This window comes from Sceloporus undulatus, chromosome 1 (genome assembly GCF_019175285.1).
Source record: "Sceloporus undulatus isolate JIND9_A2432 ecotype Alabama chromosome 1, SceUnd_v1.1, whole genome shotgun sequence".
Lineage (NCBI taxonomy): Eukaryota > Metazoa > Chordata > Lepidosauria > Squamata > Phrynosomatidae > Sceloporus > Sceloporus undulatus.
This window is the reverse complement of record NC_056522.1, coordinates 100,308,751-100,333,409: the sequence shown is the minus strand read 5'-3', so window position 1 is coordinate 100,333,409 and position 24,659 is coordinate 100,308,751. Positions and strand designations below refer to the sequence as shown.

At 37.8% G+C, this 24,659-nt stretch overlaps 1 protein-coding gene across 3 annotated transcripts in view; it reads left to right on the top strand.

Moving 5' to 3' along the window:
• The window catches only part of TRMT11 (tRNA methyltransferase 11 homolog), a 32,172-nt gene extending 9,504 nt beyond the window's left edge, over positions 1–22,668 (top strand). For 2 of the 3 annotated variants that reach the window (XM_042467117.1, XM_042467135.1), the window contains 8 exons: positions 946–1,080; positions 3,499–3,655; positions 6,196–6,276; positions 7,560–7,772; positions 10,313–10,385; positions 10,665–10,796; positions 11,690–11,810; positions 22,103–22,668. In XM_042467117.1, coding sequence (XP_042323051.1) covers positions 946–1,080; positions 3,499–3,655; positions 6,196–6,276; positions 7,560–7,772; positions 10,313–10,385; positions 10,665–10,796; positions 11,690–11,810; positions 22,103–22,234 — 1,044 coding nt within the window. In that variant the 3' untranslated portion in view covers positions 22,235–22,668. The remainder of the gene's footprint in view (positions 1–945; positions 1,081–3,498; positions 3,656–6,195; positions 6,277–7,559; positions 7,773–10,312; positions 10,386–10,664; positions 10,797–11,689; positions 11,811–22,102) is intronic. The other variant, XM_042467126.1, reaches the window with a different exon arrangement.
• The last annotated feature ends 1,991 nt before the right edge of the window (positions 22,669–24,659 follow it).

The following is a 24,659-nucleotide window of genomic DNA, read 5'->3' as shown; positions in this document are numbered from 1 at the left end:
ACGTGTGCCATTGCCTCTTCCAGTACGTGGCTTCAGCATGAGCTGAAAGCCACATATGGCGTGCCTGCGTATGAGATGGGCGCACTGAATATGTTATCTGCATCATATAAATTCTGATAGGTCACAGAGAACCAGTTCAGTAGTAGAACCTATAGTGTTCCTTCTGCAAAGAAGCCTATCTTACTTATACTTTAAAAAAATACTGTACATACTCATGTCTAAGTCTAGAAACTTTAGTTTAAAAATTGACCCATAAATCCTGGGCTGACTTGTCCACGGATCAATGTAAGTACCTCATTGTACTTTATCTCTTTATTTTAAAAAGGAATTATTCCCTGGAGTGTAAATGTGTCCTGGAAGCAGCAAAACAAAACAAAAAACCCTCTACTATCTCATTCATCCAGTCTTTAGTGTGAACACCAATAGTTATGTCCACTGCAGTTTTGTAAATTCTTTGGCATTGGTTTCCTTTCATTCATCCTTCAGATTCTTTGCTACATGCCCCTAAGTTTTACCCTCGACGTATCCACAGATTTCATTTCAAAATCCATAATTTTGGGCCCAAAACTTATCCTCGACTTATACATGAGATCAACTTATAGTTGAGTATATACGGTAATTGGCCTGGGCTTACAGTAATTTTTCAGTTGTATAGTGGGTTTTTTTGTAAACTATAATATGAATATTATATTTTTGATATGTACACCACTTGTTAGCAAGGCATCATATAGTTATATGCAGTTAGAATCTATGTACTTCTGATTTAGTAGCTTGCTCACAATTATTTTTTCAATCATACTTAGTGTTATTTTAGTGTACTTCAGAACTAAGTGTACTTCAGAACTGCAAAAGAAAAGGAACAAAATAAAATCCCATTTTAATAATAACTTATGTAACATAATTGTTATTTTTATTCATATGTTTGTGCCTACTACCATAATGCAGTCTCTAGAGTTTTTACCATTTGAAGGAAAAGTGAATTTAAAGAAACCAGATAATACATTCTGGCTACTAGAAGATTACGGAATGGATCCAAACAACATCCCAAAACAGCCTCTTAATTTATATTTTGGAAGATGGGTGAGTAGATCATTATATTAATTTTTTAATAACCAGTTTTCAAATTACTATGGAAAAATAGTTACAGTATGTGAAAGAGTTGATATCTGAGAATATGGCCCAGATGGGACAGAATTTTTTCATGTAAGTTATTTTTTTTTATTGCTGTTCTTTGAAAAGTAGGTTGAAGATGATAAAAAATACCTTTCTATGCAATGCTTCTTTCATCCTACTATTTGATGAAATCCATGTCCATTTTGTCCTGTTTTTCCCCCAATATTTACATAAATTATATTTCAGTTCTGCAAAGACAACATTTTCATATGCCCAAAATTTGGGATAGGTTTTGTAAATGTGTTACTTTATGCAATTGATATGATTTTATTGTCAAACCCCCAAGTGGATATGTGATGATTACTGAGACAACTGAGTGCTTTTTGTATAGAAAGTAGTTAATCACTATTTTCAGCAATAAATTTGAAGCCAAGAAGAAAAAAATAAACACTGTGCCAATGGCATATTGTCTAGAAAGAAACTGAACAGGTCAAATATACCGCTGTTCTAGAACTGTTTGGTCTACCTAAGGAGAAATTAATTAAAATCAGCAGTTTGCATAAAAGCTTTAAAGAGGCCCAGTCCTTTAAGTCTTTAGATCCAAGATGTTTTCAGTGTTAATCTCTGGTGCAGAAACCTGGGGATTTGCAAATGTTAGAATAGTCAAAAGGGTGAATTACGGCATCTGTATGTGTTGGGAGTATTAAGAGCTAATCCTGCTTGTACATTGAGAATAGAATTAGGCATTGAGGCAATGTGCAGCCAATTATGTGTTAGGATGTATAATTTTTGTTGTGGAATAACACAAATGCCTGATGATAGGCTGCTTAAAGTCAGCCTTGGTTCACTATTGATGTTGCATGAGAGAATTTCTGGTCCCAAAACTTTTCAAAATTAACATTTGTTCTTAGCAAATGTTAACTCATTAGGAAATATGTCTAAATCGCCTTTAGACTGAGTATCTGAGAGAAGAGTGAAAACAAACACAGCAATATTTTTTCAACAATAATAATGCAGTATTTGGCATGTGCATAATGTTATAATCAGTATGAAGACTAGTTGTCATTTTCTGTGAAAATGAAACACTGGAAGATTCCCCCCAGCCCGATTTTGAAGGAAATAAATGGCTGAGATCCTTCATCAAACAGACAGAGCATAATATTCAGCCAGCACAGTTTTGTATCCTTTCTTCATCCTGGCAGCATTCAAGCTTCAGGAGCAGCAGTATCTGTTGCTGACTAGTGAGGAGAAGAGGTGAGGGGCAGGGCAGATGAAGAAGTCACTGGACTCAGCTTGGAGTGGGAGAAAAGCAAGAGTGTACTCGCAGATGTTTTTTACCCCCCTTTTCCTTCCCCTCAGAGCTCAGACCAGCCACATCTTCATCTACTACGTTGCTTCCCTCAATCCACCCTTTCTCATCATTAAGCTGCAACAGCAGCAGCTCCTTCTGAAGCTAGACCTGTGGATGCACAGATGTTTTCGATAGTGAGCAGAGAACTAAAGAATAGCCTCCTGTGCCTCATCCAAAAAGACATGTCAGTTTAGGGGGGCTTATGTCACTAGCAGGATGCTACGCAGTGGTTCAGTTCAGCAAAAATTGGGATATTCCAGTCTAAGATAAACTACAGATATGTGGAGCTGCAGCACTGTAGGATGTCCTTCATTTTCTTGCTGAACATCAGATTTACTCTGACATTTTTTAAAAAGAAAAATCATAGCCTTGCTAAAGAAAACAAAGTACACTGGCAAATGCATGAGAATCTAAGTTCTTTATTACAAGGAATAAATCAATATGTTACTATGAAGGTTGCCGTTTTTGCAGCTAAGGCTGCTAATAGCAGAAAAAGCTTTCTAGATAATACTGCAGTAAGTTGAGAGGAAAGCACTGAGGGCTGATTGTACTAAATGGGTTCCATATGCATTTTAAAGGTATATCCTTCTTCTAAATTATCCAGCCTGTTGACTACTTGGAATACAATATGATGAAAAAATCCAAATGCAAAATAGCAAGGATGGTTAGTGGCAGTTCCTAATCAGCTGGTAAACCATCTGCTGGTTGATGGGAATCTTTGCAACAAATATGGTACTATGTGACCTTATTCTGTTTCAGAAAGGCACTTCTTATGTTTTTAATGGAGAATGTCTTACCAGGATTGCTTAACAAAATTTTGCCACAGGATAGTAAAACACAAAATTTTAGATTGTTTTGAAGTAAAAAAACAAAGTGTTCTGCATTTTATGTGCTCAGTGTTATGGCCTGAGGTAACATGTTGTGAGAAGGGATTATTTTTAAAAAACAAAGTTTTAATAAACTGTTTTAAAATAATTTGAGCAGTGCTTGGTAATAAAATCATTCCTGTTGTCCTTCTTCCCAATATTCCACAGATTGCCAATGGACAAAGGGATCTTATTGAATCATACAGTGTAAAAAAGAGGCATTTTATTGGGAATACAAGCATGGATGCTTGTTTGGCATTTATCATGGCAAACCATGGGAGAGTAAAACCAAATGATGTTGTGTTTGATCCATTTGTGGGAACAGGTATCTCCCTCCACCCAACCTACATTGCTTCTTTAGAAAAAAATAAAAATGTTTCCTTGCATAGTCTTTCCAGTTTATGTTACTATGTTACATTATATTACTATTTTGCTTAATCATACTTATTTGTTTGGCAATATGGCTTCTTTGTCTGCTGCTTATGTATTTCAGCTTATAAAATGTCTTTCAACAATTTAGAAGAGGTTGCTTTTGTTAACACTTCATTCACATAGAATTAAGTATACATTATCCAACAGAAATTAGACAATGTTTCCAGTTACCCAAAATCAACATACTCCCCTGTCTCTACCCTACAGATTCTTCTTAACTGGTTCCACCAGAAATACACATTTTACCATTTCTAACTTTCTAACTACCTTCAATTCAGTCTTTTTCCTCATTCAGTTCCTGTGGTCATGTGAGCACAACAAAAGCAGGGTGTTTGCAGACCTGTTTTCATGCTTAAGTGGCACAATAGCATATTTGTCATGATTAGAATTATTATGATCTCAGAATAGGTGCATTTGTCATCGGGGGCATGAGAGAGGATGTTTGCTTCAGCAGACTAAGGTATTCAAGGCTAACACTCAGTAATCCTTTCTCTCTGTAATTGTATCAAAGTCTTGCTCACACTTCCTTTTTCTCTGGCTTTTGTGCCATCCTGTAAACGTTTACTCAGGATTTGAATAAGCACAAGTCACTTGCCATGACAGGTCTGCAGGGTTTTTTCAAGGATATCTGCAAGTGAGCTCTTCCGTGGAGTACAACCATAGCTTTTTAATTTTTCTCTGCTGTCTTCATGATATTTCTCCAAGTATGGTTCTGTATCACAGTTCAAAATTATTTCCCATTTTCTTTCTTAGAACATATAGGGTCCTCTTACTTAGTGCCCAGAAAGTAATGAAGTTTAGAAATGGTAACACATGCATTATTATGCTGAAGCAAGACTGGGGAACATGTATCTCTAGATATTGTTGAATCCAACATGTTATGAGGATAAAGTGAAGAAGTACAGACCCATGTGTGTCACACTTATTAGAGGAAAGTTGGGATATGGCTTTGCTGGCTAGAGCTGATGGGCGTCACAGACCAACAATATTTGGAGAACCACACATTCTTCAACCCTGTGGTAGAATATTAGGGCTGCAAGTACAAACGAGCGAATTCTTTGTTCTTTTGCTTCTTTCTGAGTTGTTCATCTTATTGAGCTGTCTGTTGATGTGGAGTGAGGCAGTTGAAACAATGCTTTGGAAAAGGAAAATGCATATATAAAAAGAACAGCCTTGCTTTCAGATGTGTATTTCCAAAGTAGGAAACTGCCTCACTTCATCATATAGCAGGGATGTGCAACTGGACTATAGATGTTACTGGACTGAATGCCTCACCAGGCCTAGGGATGAGATTTGCAGACCCTCATCAGGATAAGGGATGAGATTTGCAGACCAACAATATTTGGAAAATCACAGTTGCCCAACCCAGTTTTATAGGATGATACATTAACATCTTCCTTCCATTGGCATTTTCTAATGTACCACAAGATGGCGCTTATTATTAGAGATGTAAATTAAAAAAATCACAAGGAACTGTTTCTATAGTACTTATATAAATGTAATAAAAGTACTATAGAAACAATTCCTTGTGATTTTTTTTAAAAATTAACATCTCTAATGACATATTAACATATACAGTAAGTAGAAACTGACTAAGCTTTCTTGTGTCTCCTAGAATTTTGAACTGAGCTGATGCTAAACATAAGATTTATTTTATGGGTTATTTTCAGATATAGGTTCTTCTTTTTGCCCTGCCAGAAATATAGTACACCTTTTTTTAAACACATGAGTTTAAAAACGTTTTTGCCAGGTAATCTGTTTTAACTGTGTGATAGGAACTACAACCATCTAACTTATAAATCCAAACCTCTATTTCAAAAGCTTTAGCTGTTACCATGGCAACCTAAATTTTGTGAAACTTGAAAAATCTTGGACAAGCCTTGCAATGGAATTTTTAGATTTGCAGTAAAATTTGTAGACCATATGTAAAGTCCATGCTGTCCATCTCTTTATACCGAGCAAAACAAGAGTTGCATCAGATATTAAGGATGATATTTTACCAAATTAGATGTGTATGTTCCTTGCAACTCAACTTTTGTTATTTATTTATTTAGATGGTGGCTTAAAATGTGGGACTGGATACATGAAGCTTATTCTGTTGATCAATGGAACAGGGAATGGGTGATTTTTCCTTTCTTCCCCATACATCCTCAGAACCATCACCAGAGGGTAAAGAAACTGCATAGGGGCAGGTTTGAGGTAGCAGAGAGGCTGTAAGGATGAGACAAAGACAGTCTCTTTATACTAGTGATGGAGAAGTACCACAACTTTGGATTTAGGTCTTGGTTTGATGGTCACTTAATCTTATCAGCTGCATCAGCATTGGTTTATTCACTATAGAATAGATCAGTCTCTGAGAGTTTGTAGAACTTAGATTTTTTAGATACTGCATTTTGAAAGAGAAGGCAGTCATCTCTTTTCTTTGTCTTTCAGGCGGACTACTTATAGCATCAGCACACTTTGGAGCCTATGTATGTGGAACAGATATAGATTACAGCACAGTTCATGGACTAGGTATGTTCTTTCATTACATTAGATAAGACGTTCATTTTGTATGTTCCAAAGCAACATCCATATTTTAGGAAACTGCATGAGTGCATGACTCTGGTACATGAGTTGAGGTGAAATTATGGATAATCATTTTTAAAAAATCCTATTAGACATGCAGTATTTTGGGTCCAGACATCATCTCAAATGAGTGCCTTTATTTTCTAAATCATTTTGATTGGCCACTCCTTTTCTTTATTTTAGAAAGTGTATTGACTTGTTACATTGGCATCATAGATATTTTGCTGTAATGCAAAATCCATAGAAAATCACTTGTGTCTAGTCTGTCTTTGTACTGTCATATTGGGATGTGATAGCCCGGGACAAGCCTGCACATAGTTGACTTTCTCTCTTCTAGGAGTCCTGTGCCTCATACATCTCCCGTATGATGTGAAGTGTGATCCCCACACTACTGTAGAGCTGCATGTGATATAACAGATGCCCTGTTCAGCACACTTTCATCAGCAGGAGTACCTAGCCCTGTTCTTTCCTCCATGGTTTCCCTCACATGAAATGTGTTTGAAATATGTCTAAAGAGTACAGTTCTTGTAACATAAGCTTTTGTAAACTTGGTCTACTGCATCTGAAGAAATAGACCAACTCTCTGAAAGCTTATGCTACAGTGACTTTCACTCAGCCTCAAAGGTGCTACAACATCACTTTGCATGCTGCTATTTTCAAAAACCCATAAAGAGCCTCCACAGTAACGTGAACTGCACTAAAGAAGATGTGATGTTAACACATGAACAGGCCTGGAGTGACTGACAAATTCTATATAGGTGGAGCAGGACAAATTCTACCAGTGGGAGGATGCCCAAGTTTCACCTCTACATGTTTTCAAAAAGCATGCAAAGAGCATACATGAATTACATTCACTCCTTTTGTTTCTTGTTTAAATGTCCAGCATTCCCCTTAAGTATCACTGCAGTTGTAGAGGATTATGTCCAACTAAGATAGAAAGTACTGCCATAATTATGAAAGACAGATAGATAAATAGAAATTATTGCCATAATTATGCCTGAATAGATAGAAAGTATTTATTTACTTTCTTATACTGCGTACCAAATGAGTTTAGATAGATACAGTGTCTTGTATCTGTTATGGCTGATATGGGGCTACTCGTATTTAGGTGATATGCTTGATAGCTTTAAACTAGAAGTGCTCACCAGGGATTATTTATAAGAGAGGAAACTAAGTGAACTACAGTAAGAAAGAAGAAAGAATGATCATCCATTATTATTTTGATCTAGCCTGTCATGCATTTGAATTTTATTTTCTTCACAACTCATTGCACCAAGGCAAAGCCAGCAGGAAGAACCAAAAGTGGAGAGGGCCAGATGAAAATATCAGAGCCAATCTTCGTCAGTATGGTTTGGAAAAGTACTACCTTGATGTATTAGTTTCTGATGCATCAAGGACCATATGGAAGAAGGGAGTGCAGTTTGATGCAATAATCACAGACCGTAAGTTGTTCCATCACTTAAAATATGTATGATTCATAAGTGCAGTGTGTAGTGATGTTGATAATGGAAATATTTACAAGCTTGTCATATAGTTTACTGTGTAATTTTCTAAAAGGAACATTAGGATATTCACACTCAGGAAAAAAGAATTGCAGGCTATTTGTAAGAGCCCTGGTGGACTAAGAACCACTTAGTTCAAGCTGTCACATATTTATTTTATTTTATGTAAATTAGATCTTTCAAGAACAGTTTTCATTAACTTGAAAATGCTAATGGCATAAGAGCTTTTTAAGCATATTGCAATTTTCTATGATTACACTTCCTTTCATACCAGATAATGTGGTGCTCCTGCCTTGCTGGCCCTGTTTAATTGCAAATTTTATGCTGACATTTGGAATCTCCATATTGAACCTGACAGGTATCATAAGTAAAGATGTAATATGCAATACAGTTTTTCTGCATTGTGACCACCTGCTGGTATCTACCAGATATGAATTAATGATTTACATGAGTTGCTGTACTATTTAAATCTACTTTGAATATGTGTGTTCTTCTGAATAGATATGTTATTACCAGTCCCCTTTAGGAATGATTTGAGGATTTTTGTTTTGGTTTGGTTTTGGTGTGACTCCATTTGGTTCATTGTAGAAGTCATGGTGATTTTGCTTTTACTTACAGGAGTGTTTCTTTGGTTTCTATTTTGATTACACATAAAATTAACACATTAAAGTACTCCTTAAAACTTTTCAAACATCCTAAGAATTCTATTCCAGGTTTCCCATACCTAGGATCAAACATTGATGAGAATGGTGACTGTAGTCAAGAATTAAGAAAGCTGGGAATGGGAAGGGCAGCTATGAAAGAACTAGAAAAGATCCTAAAGAGTAGAGATATACATCTAAGCACCAAAGTTAAAATTGTCAAAACGATTGTATTCCCCATCACAATATATAGATGTGAGAGGTGGACAGTTAAGAAAGCAAACAGAAAACAAATTTCATTTGAGTTGTGGGACTGGAGAAGAGTGCCTAGGATATTGTGGACTGCCAAAAAGATAAGCAAATGGGTCTAGAACAGATTAAGCCTGAAATCTCCTTGGAAGCTAAAATGATCAAATTGAGGCTGTCATATTTCAGCTACATAATGAGAAGACATGGATCACTGGAAGAGACAATAATGCTAGGAAAGGTAGAGGGTAGTAGAAAAAGAGGGAAACCACATGCCAGATGGATAGACTCAATCAGAGAGGTCACAGGCATGAATTTGCAAGAACTAAGCGGAGAAATGGAGGATAGGGTTATTTGGAAATGTCTCACCCACAGGGTTGCCAAGATTCAGGGTCAACTCGAGAGCAGCTAACTACAACAGTAACAAGCAGGAAGAAATGAGGGTTTCACTCAGGAGCCAGTGACCATTGGGTTTTGAGCGAGGGCTAGAAACAGAGGGCTTAAATGCAAATGAAACAGGTCTAAAAACAAAAGGGAAAAAAGCAAGTATCAAAAGTCAGAGGGCAGGATCCTATCTAGTCAAACTGGGTACACAATGGATTATGGTGTGTTTTGACATTGTTGCCCAAGCAGAAGTTGTGTATTCTGAATCGAGATCACTACATGTGCAGCAGGAAGCAATAAAGCTTCCATGTTTCCATGCCATCAGTATTCAGTAGGTTCTAGACTGGTTTGGTTTAAAAAAAAAAGTTGTCTGTTGAAATCATTTTCAGAAAGAGCTGTGCCAGCATTGAGATGCTGCAACATAAGTGTTAGCCAGATCAAAGTGGAGTTTGGTCAAGTGGCTGTTTCTGTGGAGAAAGCACTCTCTGATTTCACACTTAGCAAAAACAACAGGGACATTTGTGGCAATGTGATCCTATACAAATTTTTCAGAATGAAGTACCACTGAGTCAAATACAGTCAATTTCCAGGTAGTTGGGTATCAAATTTATTATAACATAAATTGATGGGAATGGAATGTGGAGAAGGATTTCTCCCAGTGACTTAAGTTGATAGGCAGATTCATGTGCCAGGAAGTTGTCTTTTTAGTTTCCAGATTCCAGGCTGTAGTAGACAATCTATAGACCATTTGAACCCTCTGACCTGATTTTGTGTTCCCCAGAAGGCTCCCTCCATTCCCCCCCCCCCTCAATAAAGAGATAATCTTGCTACTGGAAGAATCCTCCAGAAGCTATAATTCTCCTTTAAAACAAGCATTTCTATGCTTTGTTTTGACAAAAAAATAAAGAGTTTTTTTAGGAAAACAGAATTGGACTTCTGGTTGGATCAAAGTGAAGTGGACCTCAGGGTTGGAAATAGTCCCCATACTTGCTAATACAGTCTGCCTCTGACCTAGTCATATACGGCTGCGATCATTAGTCCTTTGAATTAGGCCACTGTCTACTAGTCAGAGTAGTTACTGTAACAATGGAGTTCGAGGTTCCAGTAAATTCTGGAAACTTTTGTGAGAACTGTGCTCAGTATTTTGTAGTGTAGCTGATGTTTTTGGAACATTTTTACTGATGCATGTTATTTATTTGTTCTGTGTAGCTCCCTATGGAATACGAGAAGCTACTAGAAGAACTGGTTCACAAAAGGAGATGGCTAAAATGGCAGAAAGAGGGTAGGTGAACCTTGGTTTGGGAATGCAGATGCTAGAATAGAAAGCTGGATGTAACTTCTACAAGTATTTCTTTTTTAAAATAATAATTTTTATTACTTAAAATAACACATATACCATATCTGTTCCATACTTTATTTATTTATTTGAAGTATTTATATACTTGTAAATACTATTATGCTGGATTGTGTTTTTATTGTGAAATTATAATTCTTTATTTAAATAAATGCAAACAATTATGTATCTAGTATCAAATTAATTATATTTTAAAATGCTACCTAGCACTGAAAATCACATCTCCATTTCCTCAAATTATCATCTGAGTGACATCCTTTTTGACCTGTTAAAATTTGCGGCTGAATACCTGGTGATTGGAGGAAGATTAGTCTACTGGCTTCCTGTGTACAAACCAGAGTAAGTATAATATTTAAAAATATGAATGTCTTGGATCTGGAGTATTCTCATACATGGCTCATGACATTCTAAGAGGATGGCTCAGATTTTAATCATATTTGATGAAGAGAAAAGCCTGAAAATGTTAAAAAAAACCACTTGGGATGCCTATATTACAATTTTAAACATGATTATGTGATGATAACTTCAACTGATAGCTATTTTTTGTGCCTAGGTGTTTGGAAGCAGCAGAAATGGAGTTCTGCTGACCTAACTAGTGTCAGAATGATACTGAAAAACAGTTGTTTGGGCTGTATAGTACTTTACTAACAGCTCTTGAATATATTAGCAGTGAGTGACACTTAAGAGATTTGAATGCATCTGTGAATGAAACAGATACAATTGCAATTAATTGGGATTTTCTTCATAAAGAAGTTACAGACTGGGAAGTATGTATTCATTTTCTTACATCTGTATCCTGCACTTCCATCCATGACCTCAGGATGGCAGTAGTATATTTGATGGATTAGGGCTGAAAAACAGCTAAGCATTATATAAAGACAATTTTTATTTGAATGTTCATTGGCAGACAGTTTTCTGTAATCACTTTAAGTGACTTGGGTGCTGAAGTACAGAAGAAATTTCCATGAAACATACTCTTCCCATTACAGCCAAACTTTCACCTGCATCATGTCTTTTGTTTTGTTCTCCCTTTGTGTCACACATGTGGCTTTGGATTCTGAAAGCAATTAGCGCACATTGTCTCTGGGAAATTTAATAAGACTATGAACCATGTGGAAGTGTGTAGTCTAATTCAGTTTGAATCAGCCCCTCTGGCTGTTCTGTTTCAGATTCACATATTACAGTTCATGAGCTCTTATATAATAGCCCTTTGACTGTTTTATTTTTTCCAGATATACAGAAGAGATTATACCCCGGCACCCATGTCTGAAACTTATTAGCAACTGTGAACAGACACTTTCCAGCCACACGTCAAGATACCTGATAACCATGGAAAAGGTGAAAGAATTTGAGGTAATTGTTTTGATGAGCTTGTGTGCTAAACAGCAGTTGTCAGATAATGGGTTTTTCCTACTATACAAGTTTAAGGCATTTAGTATACCAGCCAAGGTGCAGTAAAGCATTTTTATATGTTGATTTTAGAAGGTTTGTAAAACAGACATAAATGTCAAAACAGGAATTGAAAGCACATTCTTTGCTGATGGACCTGGGGAGCAGTAGTTGAAGGGAATGTTTTTGTTGCTTTTTACATATGTATGTTGATTTAAAAAAATCTTATTAATGGGAACAGTTTTATTTTTGATTCCAGTTTTATTATTACAGTTGTAATAATAACTTGTTACAATTACAGGTAATATAGTACTAAATTTTCTTTATAAATGTTTGCTCATTGGTTTGATTTTCAAGAGAATGATTCAATGTGCTTCTTGGCTGTCCGCTACCAGGCAGGATCTTCTTGTCACATAGTCTCTGTGGCTCCTCAGATGATGCCTTTTTCCATGCTTTTCAATATATGAAACCTTGCAGAAGAATAAATAACATCAAAAGGAACAGGAAAGAAAACAGATAAAATTTGAGTACTAATGTATACAGGTAGCACAAGGAAATACATATTGTCTTCTGAAAGCAGACTAGCTTTAAAGCATCTTAAGAAAAGTGAGTAATGACATTTAGTATCCTCTTAGATGTTTAACAGTGGGATCATTAGGTATGTACTGTTTCATCTTGTCTGGATAGATATAGTAATATATGGTTCCTAACTTTTCCAGAGGTTCTTTTTTTTGTCATCTAATTTATGAGTTTTAAGATAATCTAGATGGGATTCCTGGCTATAAGTTTCAGAAAGCAGAAGCTATATTTAGCTGAATTTTTACAGACTTGATTATCAGCTTTAACACACTTTCCTTTTAAAATTTATGTGGGTAAATAACATCCAGTTAACACAAGTGAAAAAAATATTAAAATCATCTGTACCAGGGAAATACTGGTATAAGTGAAACAACTGAATTATTAATCTTTAATAATAAATTTTAAATAAAACTCTTTATTGATTTGCTGGTGAAATGTCAGGAATAAACTCTTCTAGAACATGGCCATATAGCCCCAAAAACCCACAAAAATCTATGGATTCTGGCCATGAAAGCCTTCGACTTCACAAAACTCTTTATTGCTGGTTGGACATTGCAATTCAATATACCTTTGATTTAAGGCAAGTTTAATTCCCAGTAAAAGCATAAGATTCTAGCATTTTGATAGTCTGGCTTAGTATAACATCAGAATATCTTAAATTTGCTCTTAATATTATTGCCCCGTTTAACAGTAGGCTTGTCTAAGATCAATTAGTAGGACCCTTCAGTTTTAACCAGATTCAAGAGATGACACCTACCCTCCCCCATTTAGAATCTCTTTGTATTTGAAACAACAACAACATGGATTTATGTGCTTTATATTTGAATTGTTTTGCATATGATTTTAAAAACTGTCAAAATATTTTCCTTGCTACATTTTTGATATACTGATAAGGTTACATCTTAATCTGCAATTGCCATCATCACCATGTTGGTTGAGATGAAGCGAGTTAAAATACATTGCATCTGGAGAGCACTAGATTGGGGGAAAGCTGTTTTATCTTTTCAGTGTGTGTGAGTGTGCTTGTGTATTCAAACGTGCTTCATGTTTACGTGTCTTGCTTCCATCAGTATGGCATTTGACATGACAATATTTGAATTTTTTCACCAAAACTGAAATAATGCAGATACATTATATTTGTTAACTGACAAGCTAAAAAGTATTCCCCTTCTCCTGATTGTTTTTTTTTCTTTCAAGATAGTTTTCTAATAATGAACATAAAAACTCTTTAGCACTGAAAATTAGGTTTATTCTTATTCCTGCATTCTTATTATCTCCTCTACCAATACAGACCCAATAATAATAATAATAATAATTTTTATTTGTTTACCACTTTTCCAAAGATCAAAGCGGTTTACAGTCGATAAAACCAAGTACATAAAACCAAGTAAAACACATCTCATAAAAATTCATATTACAAATATACAATGTATAACACTAAAAACTCCAACATAATCATTCAAAGGATAAAGCAGAGAATCGATGGCAACAGAATACACACCTTCATTCTTCAGGGGGGAAGGCTTGACAAAAGAGAAGGGTTTTCAATCTCTTTTTAAATTTTTCTAGGGGGGTTGTCAGACGGAGCTCCTTGGGAAGATTATTCCACATCCGCGGGGCCGCCACTGAAAAGGCCTTTTGGGAAATGGAGACATATTTGGATGAAGGGACTTCCAACAGATTCTTCCCAGATGTTCTGAGTGTGTGGGGCAGATTATATGGGGGGATGCAGTCCCTCAAGTAACTCGGGCCCAAGCCATATAGGGCTTTATAGGTAATAACCAACACCTTGTATTGCGCTCAGAAGCGAATAGGCAGCCAGTGAAGATTTTTCAGAATGGGTGTTATATGGTCAAACCTAGATGCCCCGATGACCAGTCTGGCTGCCATATTTTGTACTAACTGTAGCTTCCGAGCATGGTACAAGGGTAGCCCCATGTAGAACGCATTACAGAAATCTAAGCGAGAGGTTACCAGAGCATGTACTACAGTTTCAAGGTCCCTTTGGCCCAGGCAGGGTCGCAGTTGGCATATCAACCGAAGTTGATAGCAAGCACTTCTGACCGTCGCATCTACTTGAGATGTCAGTTGTAGGAATGAGTCCAGAAGTACTCCTAAACTGCGAACTTCGTCCTTCAGGGGAAGTGTGACCCCATTCAGGACAGGTGGATAAATTTCCTTTCTAAGGCCTGGGGAACCTATCACCAGTACTTCCGTTTTCTCTGGATTCCGACTGAGTTTGTTTTCCCTCATCCAGCCCATTACTGACTCCAGGCAGGCATTCAGAGGAGAGACGCCATCCTTAGTCACTGCATCAGTCGGAGACACAGAGAAACATATTTGGATGTCATCAGCGTACTGATAACACCGCGCCCTGTGTCTCCGGATGATCTCTCCTAGCGGTTTCATGTAAATGTTAAAAAAGTGGGGGACAGAATCGCTCTCTGAGGGACACCAGATGTCAGTTCCCTCTTAGAGGAGCAAGTGTCCCCCAACTGCACCATCTGGAATCTGCCAGAGAGGTAGGAATGGAACCACTGGAGCCAGGGCCCCCGATGCCCAACTCTCTCAGGCGTTCCAGAAGGATACCGTGGTCAATGGTATCAAAAGCCGCTGAGATGTCCAAAAGCACCAACAAGGTCACACTTCCCCCTGTCAATGCCCAGATGGAGATCATCAACTAAGGCGACCATGGCAGTCTCAACTCCATATCCCGCTCTGAAGCCAGTTTGAAATGAGTCCAGATAATCTGTTTCATCCAAAACTGCTTGGAGTTGGAAGGCGACCGCCCTCTCGATCACCTTACCTAAAAACGGCAACAATGAGACCGCACTGTAGTTATTCCTTACCAGGGGGTCCAGGGAGGGATTTTTGAGCAACGGTTTAACTATTGCTAGTTTTAAACTTGATGGAAATTTTCCCTCCCTGAATGATGCATTGATTATACGTTGTAATAATGATGTTACTGCATCACCACCCTGGGCGGTCAGCCAAGAAGGACAGGGATCGAGAGAGCATGTTGTCTTTCTAACACTTCCAAGAAGCTTGTCCACTTCATCAGTATGAACAAACTCAAAGTGATCCAGTTTAATAGAGTCCACAGAAGCTCTGGACACCTCTTCTGTTGTTTCTGTTGAAATGCCAGCGTCGAGATCAGCCCTTATCTGAGAGATTTTATCTGCAAAGAAGTTGTTGAAATTGTCACAGCAGGCCTTGGTTGGTTCTAAAATAGGGTTCAGAGTAGGAGGAAGCTGAGTCAGCTCCCTGACCACCCTGAACAGCTCTGCTGGACGTGACTCTGCAGACGCAATACGTGCAGCATAGAAAGAGTTCTTTGCTGCGCCTATTGCCACTCCATAAGACTTCAAAAGAGCCTGATGGAGTGTCTTGTCGGATAAGCACTGGTGTCTCAGCCAGCTGCGCTCTAGTCGTTGCGCGGCCCGCTTCATTTCCCAGAGCTCTTCTGTATACCAGGGTTTCTTAATGGAAGCGGGCCGGAAAGGATGCTTAGGAGCGATACTGCATATAGCCTTAGAAAGGTCATTATCCCAGATGTTGGTCAGGACATCAACAGAGTTGCCATCAGATCCAACCATAAACCCCTCTAAGGCTTCTTGGAACCTTTTGGGTTCCATCAGCCTTCGAGGATGGACCATCCTCATAGGTCCCCCACCCCCGGGGGGGATTTGGGTAGTTGCCTTAAGTCGGACCTCAACCAGGAAATGGTCCGTCCATGACAGAGCAGAGGTATTACATACCTCTGCCCACAGATTATCCCAATCCATACTAAAGACGACATCAACCGTATTACCTGCGCAATGCGTTGTACCCGAGACTAGTTGGGACAGGCCCATGCCCATCATGGAAGCCATGAACTCCCGAGCTACACCTGTCAAGTCCTGTGTGCCGGCCTCGAAAGGGATGTTGAGGTCCCCTAGAACAAGAAGTCTGGGAGACTCCAGCACCAGTTCCAAGACCAGCTGTGTCAGCTCGGCTAGGGAGTCTGTTAGGCCACGGGGTGGACGATAGACCAACAAAATCCTCAGACTGTCCCTAGCCTTCAGGGTCAGGTAAATACACTAGATAAAGTCCATTTTCCAGCTGGAGTTCCTGGTCAAGGTAAGAGTGTTCTTGTGGACTACGGCAACACCTCCCCCCCGCCCACATGTCTGGTCTGCTCCTTAACAGTATACCCGGATGGGAGAGCCTGTGCCCACACTGCATAGAAGTCATTTATGTTACTTTCCCCCTCAAGTTATAAATAGATAGCTCTGTGGGACTTCCTCAGTTCAGGTGTTGTTGGGAACATTAACAATATAATGTGTCATGGGCTCAGATAGACATGAATGTGTGGAGAAGAGGGACTTACTTATTGTTGTGTTCAGGTTTCAAGAGATCCTGTATCTTTGACGCAGATACATGTTCTCACAAAAGTTAGATACAGGATATAATTTTAAAAAATAGACAAAAATAAAATAAAAGAGCAGCTGTTTATTCAGTTGGCTGTAAAAATATCCAGCCTGCCTGAAGGTTTAAAAACTATTAACCGTTCCTCCTTCTGTGCACCAAGCACCTTGTTTCCACTGAGTTGCTTTATCTGCATAGACAAGGTGTGCCTGTTGGCATGCTGACATTTCATCAGACACCTCTGAGGGCCTAGGTTTAAACAAAATTTCAAGCACATATAATTCTTTACCAATTTAAAAATAAACCTTTTTTGGTTTACTTGACATCATATTAATTTGGGCCCCAGAGATGAAAAAGAAAGCTCTAACGGAAGCAGTGGGTCTCAGCGCAAAACAATTCCTGTGTTAGCTAAGTAGGGCACCTATGCAACAACAAACAAAATATTCACACATAGGAATCAGTGAGGTGTGTCCTTGACGGGCTGGCAATTTTTGCTTTAAGAGGTTGATTTGAAATTGAAATACAGCAGCTGCACATAAATTGCTCATATCATAACTAGTTTTTCACAGTTCTAGTTGTGTGCATGCTTTACCATGGGAGAGATGATAAGGGACATGATCCCAGTATGGTGCCTCATTTAAAAAACAATACTGAAAACTTCAAGGATGGTGGACAGTGTCCTCTCTTGAATTGTAAGATACTGAAATTTTTTTTTTTATTCTGAAGGGCTTTTAAAACAGAACTTTTTTTTAAAAAATGGGCTGGGGTTGCTATATTTTAAACTGAACTGTTTTTAATGGCTTTAAAAAAAATTAAATTTCATTTTATCCTTTTAACTGTGTTTTAATACTGTGTTCTAATATTGTGAGTTTTTTAATTATAGGATGGGGGACACCTGGCTTAATGAGACTACATGTGAAAGGGATTTAGGGGTCTTAGTAGACCACAGATTGAAAAAAGGCCCATGCGATTCTAGGCTGCATCAATAGAAGTGTAGTGTCTCGATCATTGGTCCCCAAACTGTGCCCTTTAAGAAATTTTGGACTTCAGCTTCCAGAAGTCTCAGCCATTTTGGCCAATAGTCTGGCATTCTGGGAGCTTGTCCGGGACTGCTGCCAGCAATCTCTGACTTATGCTGATAACCAAGCCTGCAGCCAACACGTGTAGGCAAAACAAACCTTGTGGAGAAGCAGTCAAAGAGCAAGCCGAGGAAACAAGCCGGTGTCAGGGTTGCAGAAAGTCAAGCGTGCCGAAAGACGAGCCGAAGTCAGGAAGCCAGAAAGCAGCGTGGTCAAAACAGTCCGAGGTCACAATAGCCAAGAGATAACAAAGGTCCGGTCCGAGGTCAAGGTAGCAATGTGCACAAGATGTCTGAGCTCGAGCGACCAGCAATCACACCAAGGGCTCATGCAATAAACTCTAGCAACAAACTCAGCCCCTCTTCCTTAAATCAGGGAAGCTCTCCCTCGAGCCACCTGGCTGGTTTGCTAACTGTCTTTCTGCAATCCCCCTGGATCTGCGCCTGCAAGCACTCTCGGCCCTTCTCTCCTGATAAGAAGGTACTTGCAGGCATGCCTCGTCTCCTGAATCACCACTAGGCTGTGGCACCATAGAAGGCCTTTCCTCAGCCTAGGACTGGTTGGAACTCCTGCTCTGGGACTGGGGAAGCACAGCTGGGGCCTGGCAGAGCAGAACTAACACCTGGCGTAGCCTCAATCAGCCCTTGCTCTGGAGGAGGCTCTTCCTCCTCCTCCTCCTCCGAGAGCTCATCTTGGCTGGCCATGACAGAGCTGAAGTCCAAAATCTCTTAAAAAGCACAGTTCGGGGACCACTGACCTTCAAGGGAAGTTATTGTGGCACTTTATTCTGCCTTGGTCAGGCCTCACCTGAAATACCTTGTCTAATTCTGGGCACCACAAATGAAAAAGCACGCTGAGAAGCTGGAGCATATCCAGAGAAGGGCAACCAAAATGGTGAAGGGCTTGGAAACCATGCCCCATGAGAAGAGATTTAAGGAGCTAGGTATGTTTAGCCTGGAGAAGAGAGGTTAAGAGGTGATATGATAGCCTTGTTTAAATATTTAAAGGGATGTCATATTGAGGATGGAGCAAGCTTGTTTTCTGCTGCTCCAGAAAACAGGACCCGGAACAATGGATGGAAGCTACAGGAAAAGAGATTCCACCTCAACATTAGGAAGAACCTCCTGACAGTAAGAGCTGTTCAACAGTGGAACACACTCACTCGGAGTGTGGTGGAGTCTTCTTCTTTGGAGGTCTTTAAACAGAGGCTGGATGGCCATCTGTCAGGGATGCTTTGATTGAAAGTTCCTGCATGGCAGCGGCTTGGACTGGATGGCCCTTGTGGTCTGCTCATTGTGTCCAGTCATCAGAAATATCAATTGACGCTGAAAAAACAATGAATAAATGTCACAAGCATAGCATATAATTTGCATTACCAGTATATCTTCCAAAGGGCTTCCATGTATTTATAGTCACATACATTCTAATCATAGTATCATTGCTGGCAAATTTACCTGTTATGTTGTGCTATGGCATTTTCCATAACTAGTATTCTAAGTATTTTTTTCCTTTTCCTTTTTTGTTTTTTTAATGCCTTAGGCTGCAAGTAAGGTTTTAAGAGGTTTTTAAAAACAGTTTTGTTCTGAATTTCTGTTGAAAATTGCATCCAGGTTGATTGGTCAGATTTTCAGATCTCAGCACAGTTTGGAATATAAGTGCCTATTTTAGGGCTGCTAACACATAATAATCTTCTCTTGAGAATGTTTGACTAGCATGTTGTGCTTCTTTTATACTCTGCATTCTCTCAAGGATTTACCAACATAATCTTTCCTTTGCTGATTGTAACCTCTCAATATATGGGTTGTTTCAGAAATCAGATTTATAAGCATGTGCGATTTAATGCTTCCAGATATGTATGTTTGCATATTTTGCTTCTTGTAGATTATATATGATGACTTTTGCTAAAATACAGTAAAATAGTCCTGATATTTTGCTCCCTTAGTGGGCTTTCTATGAAGTATGAATTCAGGAATAATTGAAAAAAGAAAATATTACAAAATATTGCAAAATTACAAACAACATGACTGATTTGTTACTGGTATCAGTCATTATTTTCTTTGTGCATACATGGTACATGCATGCTAGTGTGTAATCTTTAACTCTTCAAATATATACTTGTATCTCTCTCAGAAGTAATCCGTTTTAAGCATTCTTGTGTGTATAAAGTTTGAAAAAAAATATTATGGAAACTAAGGTGTAATGCTCTGTTTTACCAAATATCTGATATAGCCCTCTGGTGAAACTATTGCATTTTGTACAGTTATTTGAAATGGTCAGTTTGTTGTTGTTTTTAATCATCTATCACCCTTTTAAACAATTATTGTATGGCTGAATATAATAAATCACTGCAACCACTAGAGTAGATATCTTTAAAGGTGTGTGAAAGGGAGTTTGAAATTAACTAAATGCAAATGAAGGACAGATTCTCTGGTTAATTAAAAATGGGAATGCAGTATGACCCCTGTATCTGTGGATATTCTAAGAAACCTTGTGGATACCTAAGATCTAAAATAATAGGGAACTCTATTATTTTCAGTGAGACAAATGCCTTCTGACAAATGAGATGAATGACTTCTACCATGGCATCACACTGGAGGACCTAGAAATGCTTAGAGAGAACACTTGTCTGGGCTTTTTTAGGTCCTCCAGCACAATTCTGTGGTATGCTTGGGCTCTAAGTAGAATATTATATTGGAGGATGTAGAAATGCCTAGAGAAAACATATTTTTCAAGTGGTAAGTGAAACCACGGATACAGAATTCACAGATATGGGAGTTGTACTGAAAACAACCCCAATCTTTTCTTTGAAAGCATGCTGGGAATGGAGGCAGGAGGAAGGAGTACATAAGCTTAAATTTGACTTCTTATGATAATTTTTAGGATAAGTTTGACCTCACAGGATAATCCTATTTTATTGTTGTGTCAGAATGTGGCTGATGTCAGATACCTGGTGATCCCTGTGTCAGTCTGTCTTAAATGAGACATTTGGCTGGAAACTGCATGCACCAGTAAGATAGATAGGGGCACTACATTCATGCCACCAAAGCGTTAAGAGGATTGTAAAATAGTGTGGTGGCTTAGTGGTTAAGACGCCAGTTCTGATGATTGGAAGGTAGTTCAAGGCCCAAGTGCCCCATGATTGGGTGAGCTCCCGTCACTAGTCCTAGCTTCTGACAGCCTAGCAGTTTGAAAGCTTGCAAATGCAAGTAGATATATAAGTACCATTTGGTAGCAAGGTAACAGTGTACGGTGCAGTCATGCTAGCCACTTGATCACCTGAGTTGCCGTCGGACAACGCTGGCTCTTTGGCTTTGTAACAGAGATGGGTACTGCCCCCTACAGTCAGTTACGACTAGACATTCATGTCAAGGGAAAACCTTTACCTTTAAAATGCTGTTAAGCTACTTGTGTGTGTTTTACTTTGTTAGAATCATATGTTTGTTTTTAACTTTATATATATCCTGGAATTTTAATTTACATGAGTTTTTACTTTCATTTCTGTCTTATAAGCAGATTTGAGTCTGACCTTTCAGAAAATGAGGGGATATATATAAAGCAACAATACAATGCAATTACTACGGTTCAGATGCATTTCAGTTTTTATAAAATCTTTGCTAACCAAACATGTAAGAGTTTCAGATAACTTTTAATAGAAAAATTAAGAGTTACATTAATATGGGCTCCCTGTGACTTATTTATAAGGCAAAAGTGAAATGAAAGAAGGATCATTTTTCATTTCATCATTGTTTGTGGAATGAGTCTTGGGTCTGTGAAAGCTTATGCCATAATCAATGTGTTTAAAATACTGCAGACTTTAAAATGCTGCAAGACCCTTCCTGTTTTTACTCACTGGAGGAGCTGCATAGTCAAGGTTGAAGGATGATGGGAATTGTAGTCCAACAAGATTTGGAGGGCTCCATGTTTCCCACTCCTACTTTAGAATGAAATAGCTTGACTGTGATCCAACATTATTGGGCTGTGAGAGAGGTAGAAGTGATGGGATATTTGCAACAGTACTGGTTAACCATTCAAAATGCTTAACTGCTAATGCAGCACTTCTTAGGATTAAGCCATATGTATATTTTTGGTTTGTAATTGTCTACTACTTAATTATTTTGGGGAAATGTTCTTGTGTCAAACTAGGACAATACAAAGAGCATGTCTGAACAATTCACTTTTAATACCATATAGGATGAAGACCATGATTTCCACATATTGGAAAGTCAGTACCTGCCATACAAAAGTCACAATTCCTTTCGTGATAAATATTTCAGTGGAGTGACAAAAAGGATTGCCAAGGAAGAAAAAGACAGTCAGAAATAATTTTTTAAAAGGAAAGAAATCTACAAGCAAAGAACCATGAGGCTATTAAAACATCTGGACCTCAATATTATGTGGATACTTCAGAGAACAAATACTGTTTTTAATTTTTTAAAACTCCAAGCAAAAACCACAACATAAATTCAGAACAGTTCTATTTCATTAACTTTGTTTATACCAGATTATTGCACAATTTTTTACTCTTATTTAATTTATTTTTGTACTTTAAGTTCTAATGATAATGGACTACAACCTTTGTCACTATTATTCTTTTAGCCCATTACTGCTAACAAAAACTAGTAGTATTGTTCGGCTTTTTAAACTGTGAACATCTGGAAGTCTTAAATAGACAAGTTTTTTTGTTGTTGTTATTAGGAAGATCTATTTCATTTACTTTTTTCTTTTGTAACTTATGTATAATAAAGTCTTCAAAGATTGTTATGAGTTTTTTAAATTGTGTTGCATGCCACAGTACTTTATCATTTCTTACTGACAATTCCATGGTAAAACACACAACACACACGCAGCTTTCATCTAGGATCCAGAAGCTTTTAAAGCTCATAAATTATTTATACATATAAAGCTCATTTGTATCTTGGATCTACTATCACCTTTTTAAAAAGAGCTGTTGCTGCTTCTAATTTTCTAATTATTTTAGATAATTTTATTGATACTTTTTAAAAATTATTTATCAGTTCTGCTACTTGACTTAATTTACATTTAATCTGAGGAAACAGACTGAAGTTTACAAAAGCTCATGCTACCAACCTGTCTTCCAGTTAGTGTCAAAGGTGTTACAAGATCCCTTTGCATACTTAATTTATATTGTTATGCAAGGCAGGTTATGAATATTACTTATTAGAAATAAATAAGCATCCATTCTCAAGTACACTATTTCATCATGCCCCACCTCTGGATTACGATTCAGTGGAAAATATCCTTACTAGCATAAATAATGTGGCTTTCTGTTGTGGTGGTTTCTCGCCATTAAAAGCTGCTTTGTAGAAGAAAAAGGTTGATTTTTGTTACATTATGCTAATTTCACCTTTCCCAGCTTCCAATATATTCTTGAGGGTTCTCCAACCCTCCAGGGCTGATTTTCAAGTGGCTGAAGGAGAGAACTTTTGGCAAAAAAAAAAAAAAAAAAAATCTTCCACCTTTGAGTATGAATATTTCGATCTAAGCCAAATGCATTAAAATGACACTGGACATAAAATGTCTGAAGAATCACCCTCAGTGTCACACTAAATTAAAAACAAAGTTAGAAAGACTTTTCTGTGATAGCTGAAAGACACTGAGGGTGGTGTTAAATGAATGTTTCTGAGCAGAGCATTCCAATGATTGAGAAACACCACTGGAAAGTCCCCGACATAATTTGCCAGCCACTGCACACCAGGAAAGGCTGAATAATGGTTACAGGCACAAATCATAACAATTAGTTAATCCATTTATTCCTATCTTTTCTCTTAAGAGCTCAGAGCAGAAATAAAAATCCATAGAGGATGTAGCAGTTCAGTTTCTTTCCCTGTCCAGGATTGTTATTGTTAATACAGTGGTCCCTTGGTATCTGCTTGGGTTTGGTTCCAGGACAACCCATGGATACCAAAATTCATGGATGCTCAACTCCCATTAAATACTATGGTGTAGTAAAATTACATCCCTTATATAAAATGGTAGACTCAAAGTTTGCTTTCAAGATTTGTATATATTTTTCAATATTTTCAAGCCATGGATGGCGGAATCAGTAAATCAGAAATGTGTGGATACAGAGGGCTTGCTGTATGTTTATTGTTGGCTTTCCTTGTTGCTTAGTCCATCTTTCCCCATCCCTTCAGCAAACCTATTTCTATTTTGCAACTGTGAAGATGTGATTGATGTGAAGTGGGTTGAGACATATTCCTCAGTTTCATTAAAGGTTATAAGATAGAAATATTTTTATCTAGGTACTCTTCCCTAGTTTTCAGACATATAATAACAATGATTTAGGAATCCAGCAATCATTTTTCATGATCATATATTGAGTGAAACATTTTAATTAAATTAACATGTTAACCAGCATATATGTAGTGAAATTCTGATTCTTGTAATGGATAAGTCTCAACCTTAACATTCTGGTTTAATAAAAAGGTTTCAATGACACTTTCAGAATGGAGATTTTGATATTCAATAAACATGACTTCGGAATCCAGCAATCATTTTTCATGATCACATAGTTAGTGAAGGAGTTCTGATTCTTATAATGGATAACTCTCACTTGAACATGTTGGGTTAATAAAAATATGTCAATGACACTGATATTTCAATGAGATGACCCCACTTCAATGGCTTTTCCAGGAAAGCAGTGGCATTGCTGAGAAAGCCCAGCTCCCCAACCCAGGCACTGGAAAGTTGGTTTCAAAAACAAAACCTCTGACAAAGAAGGTACCTG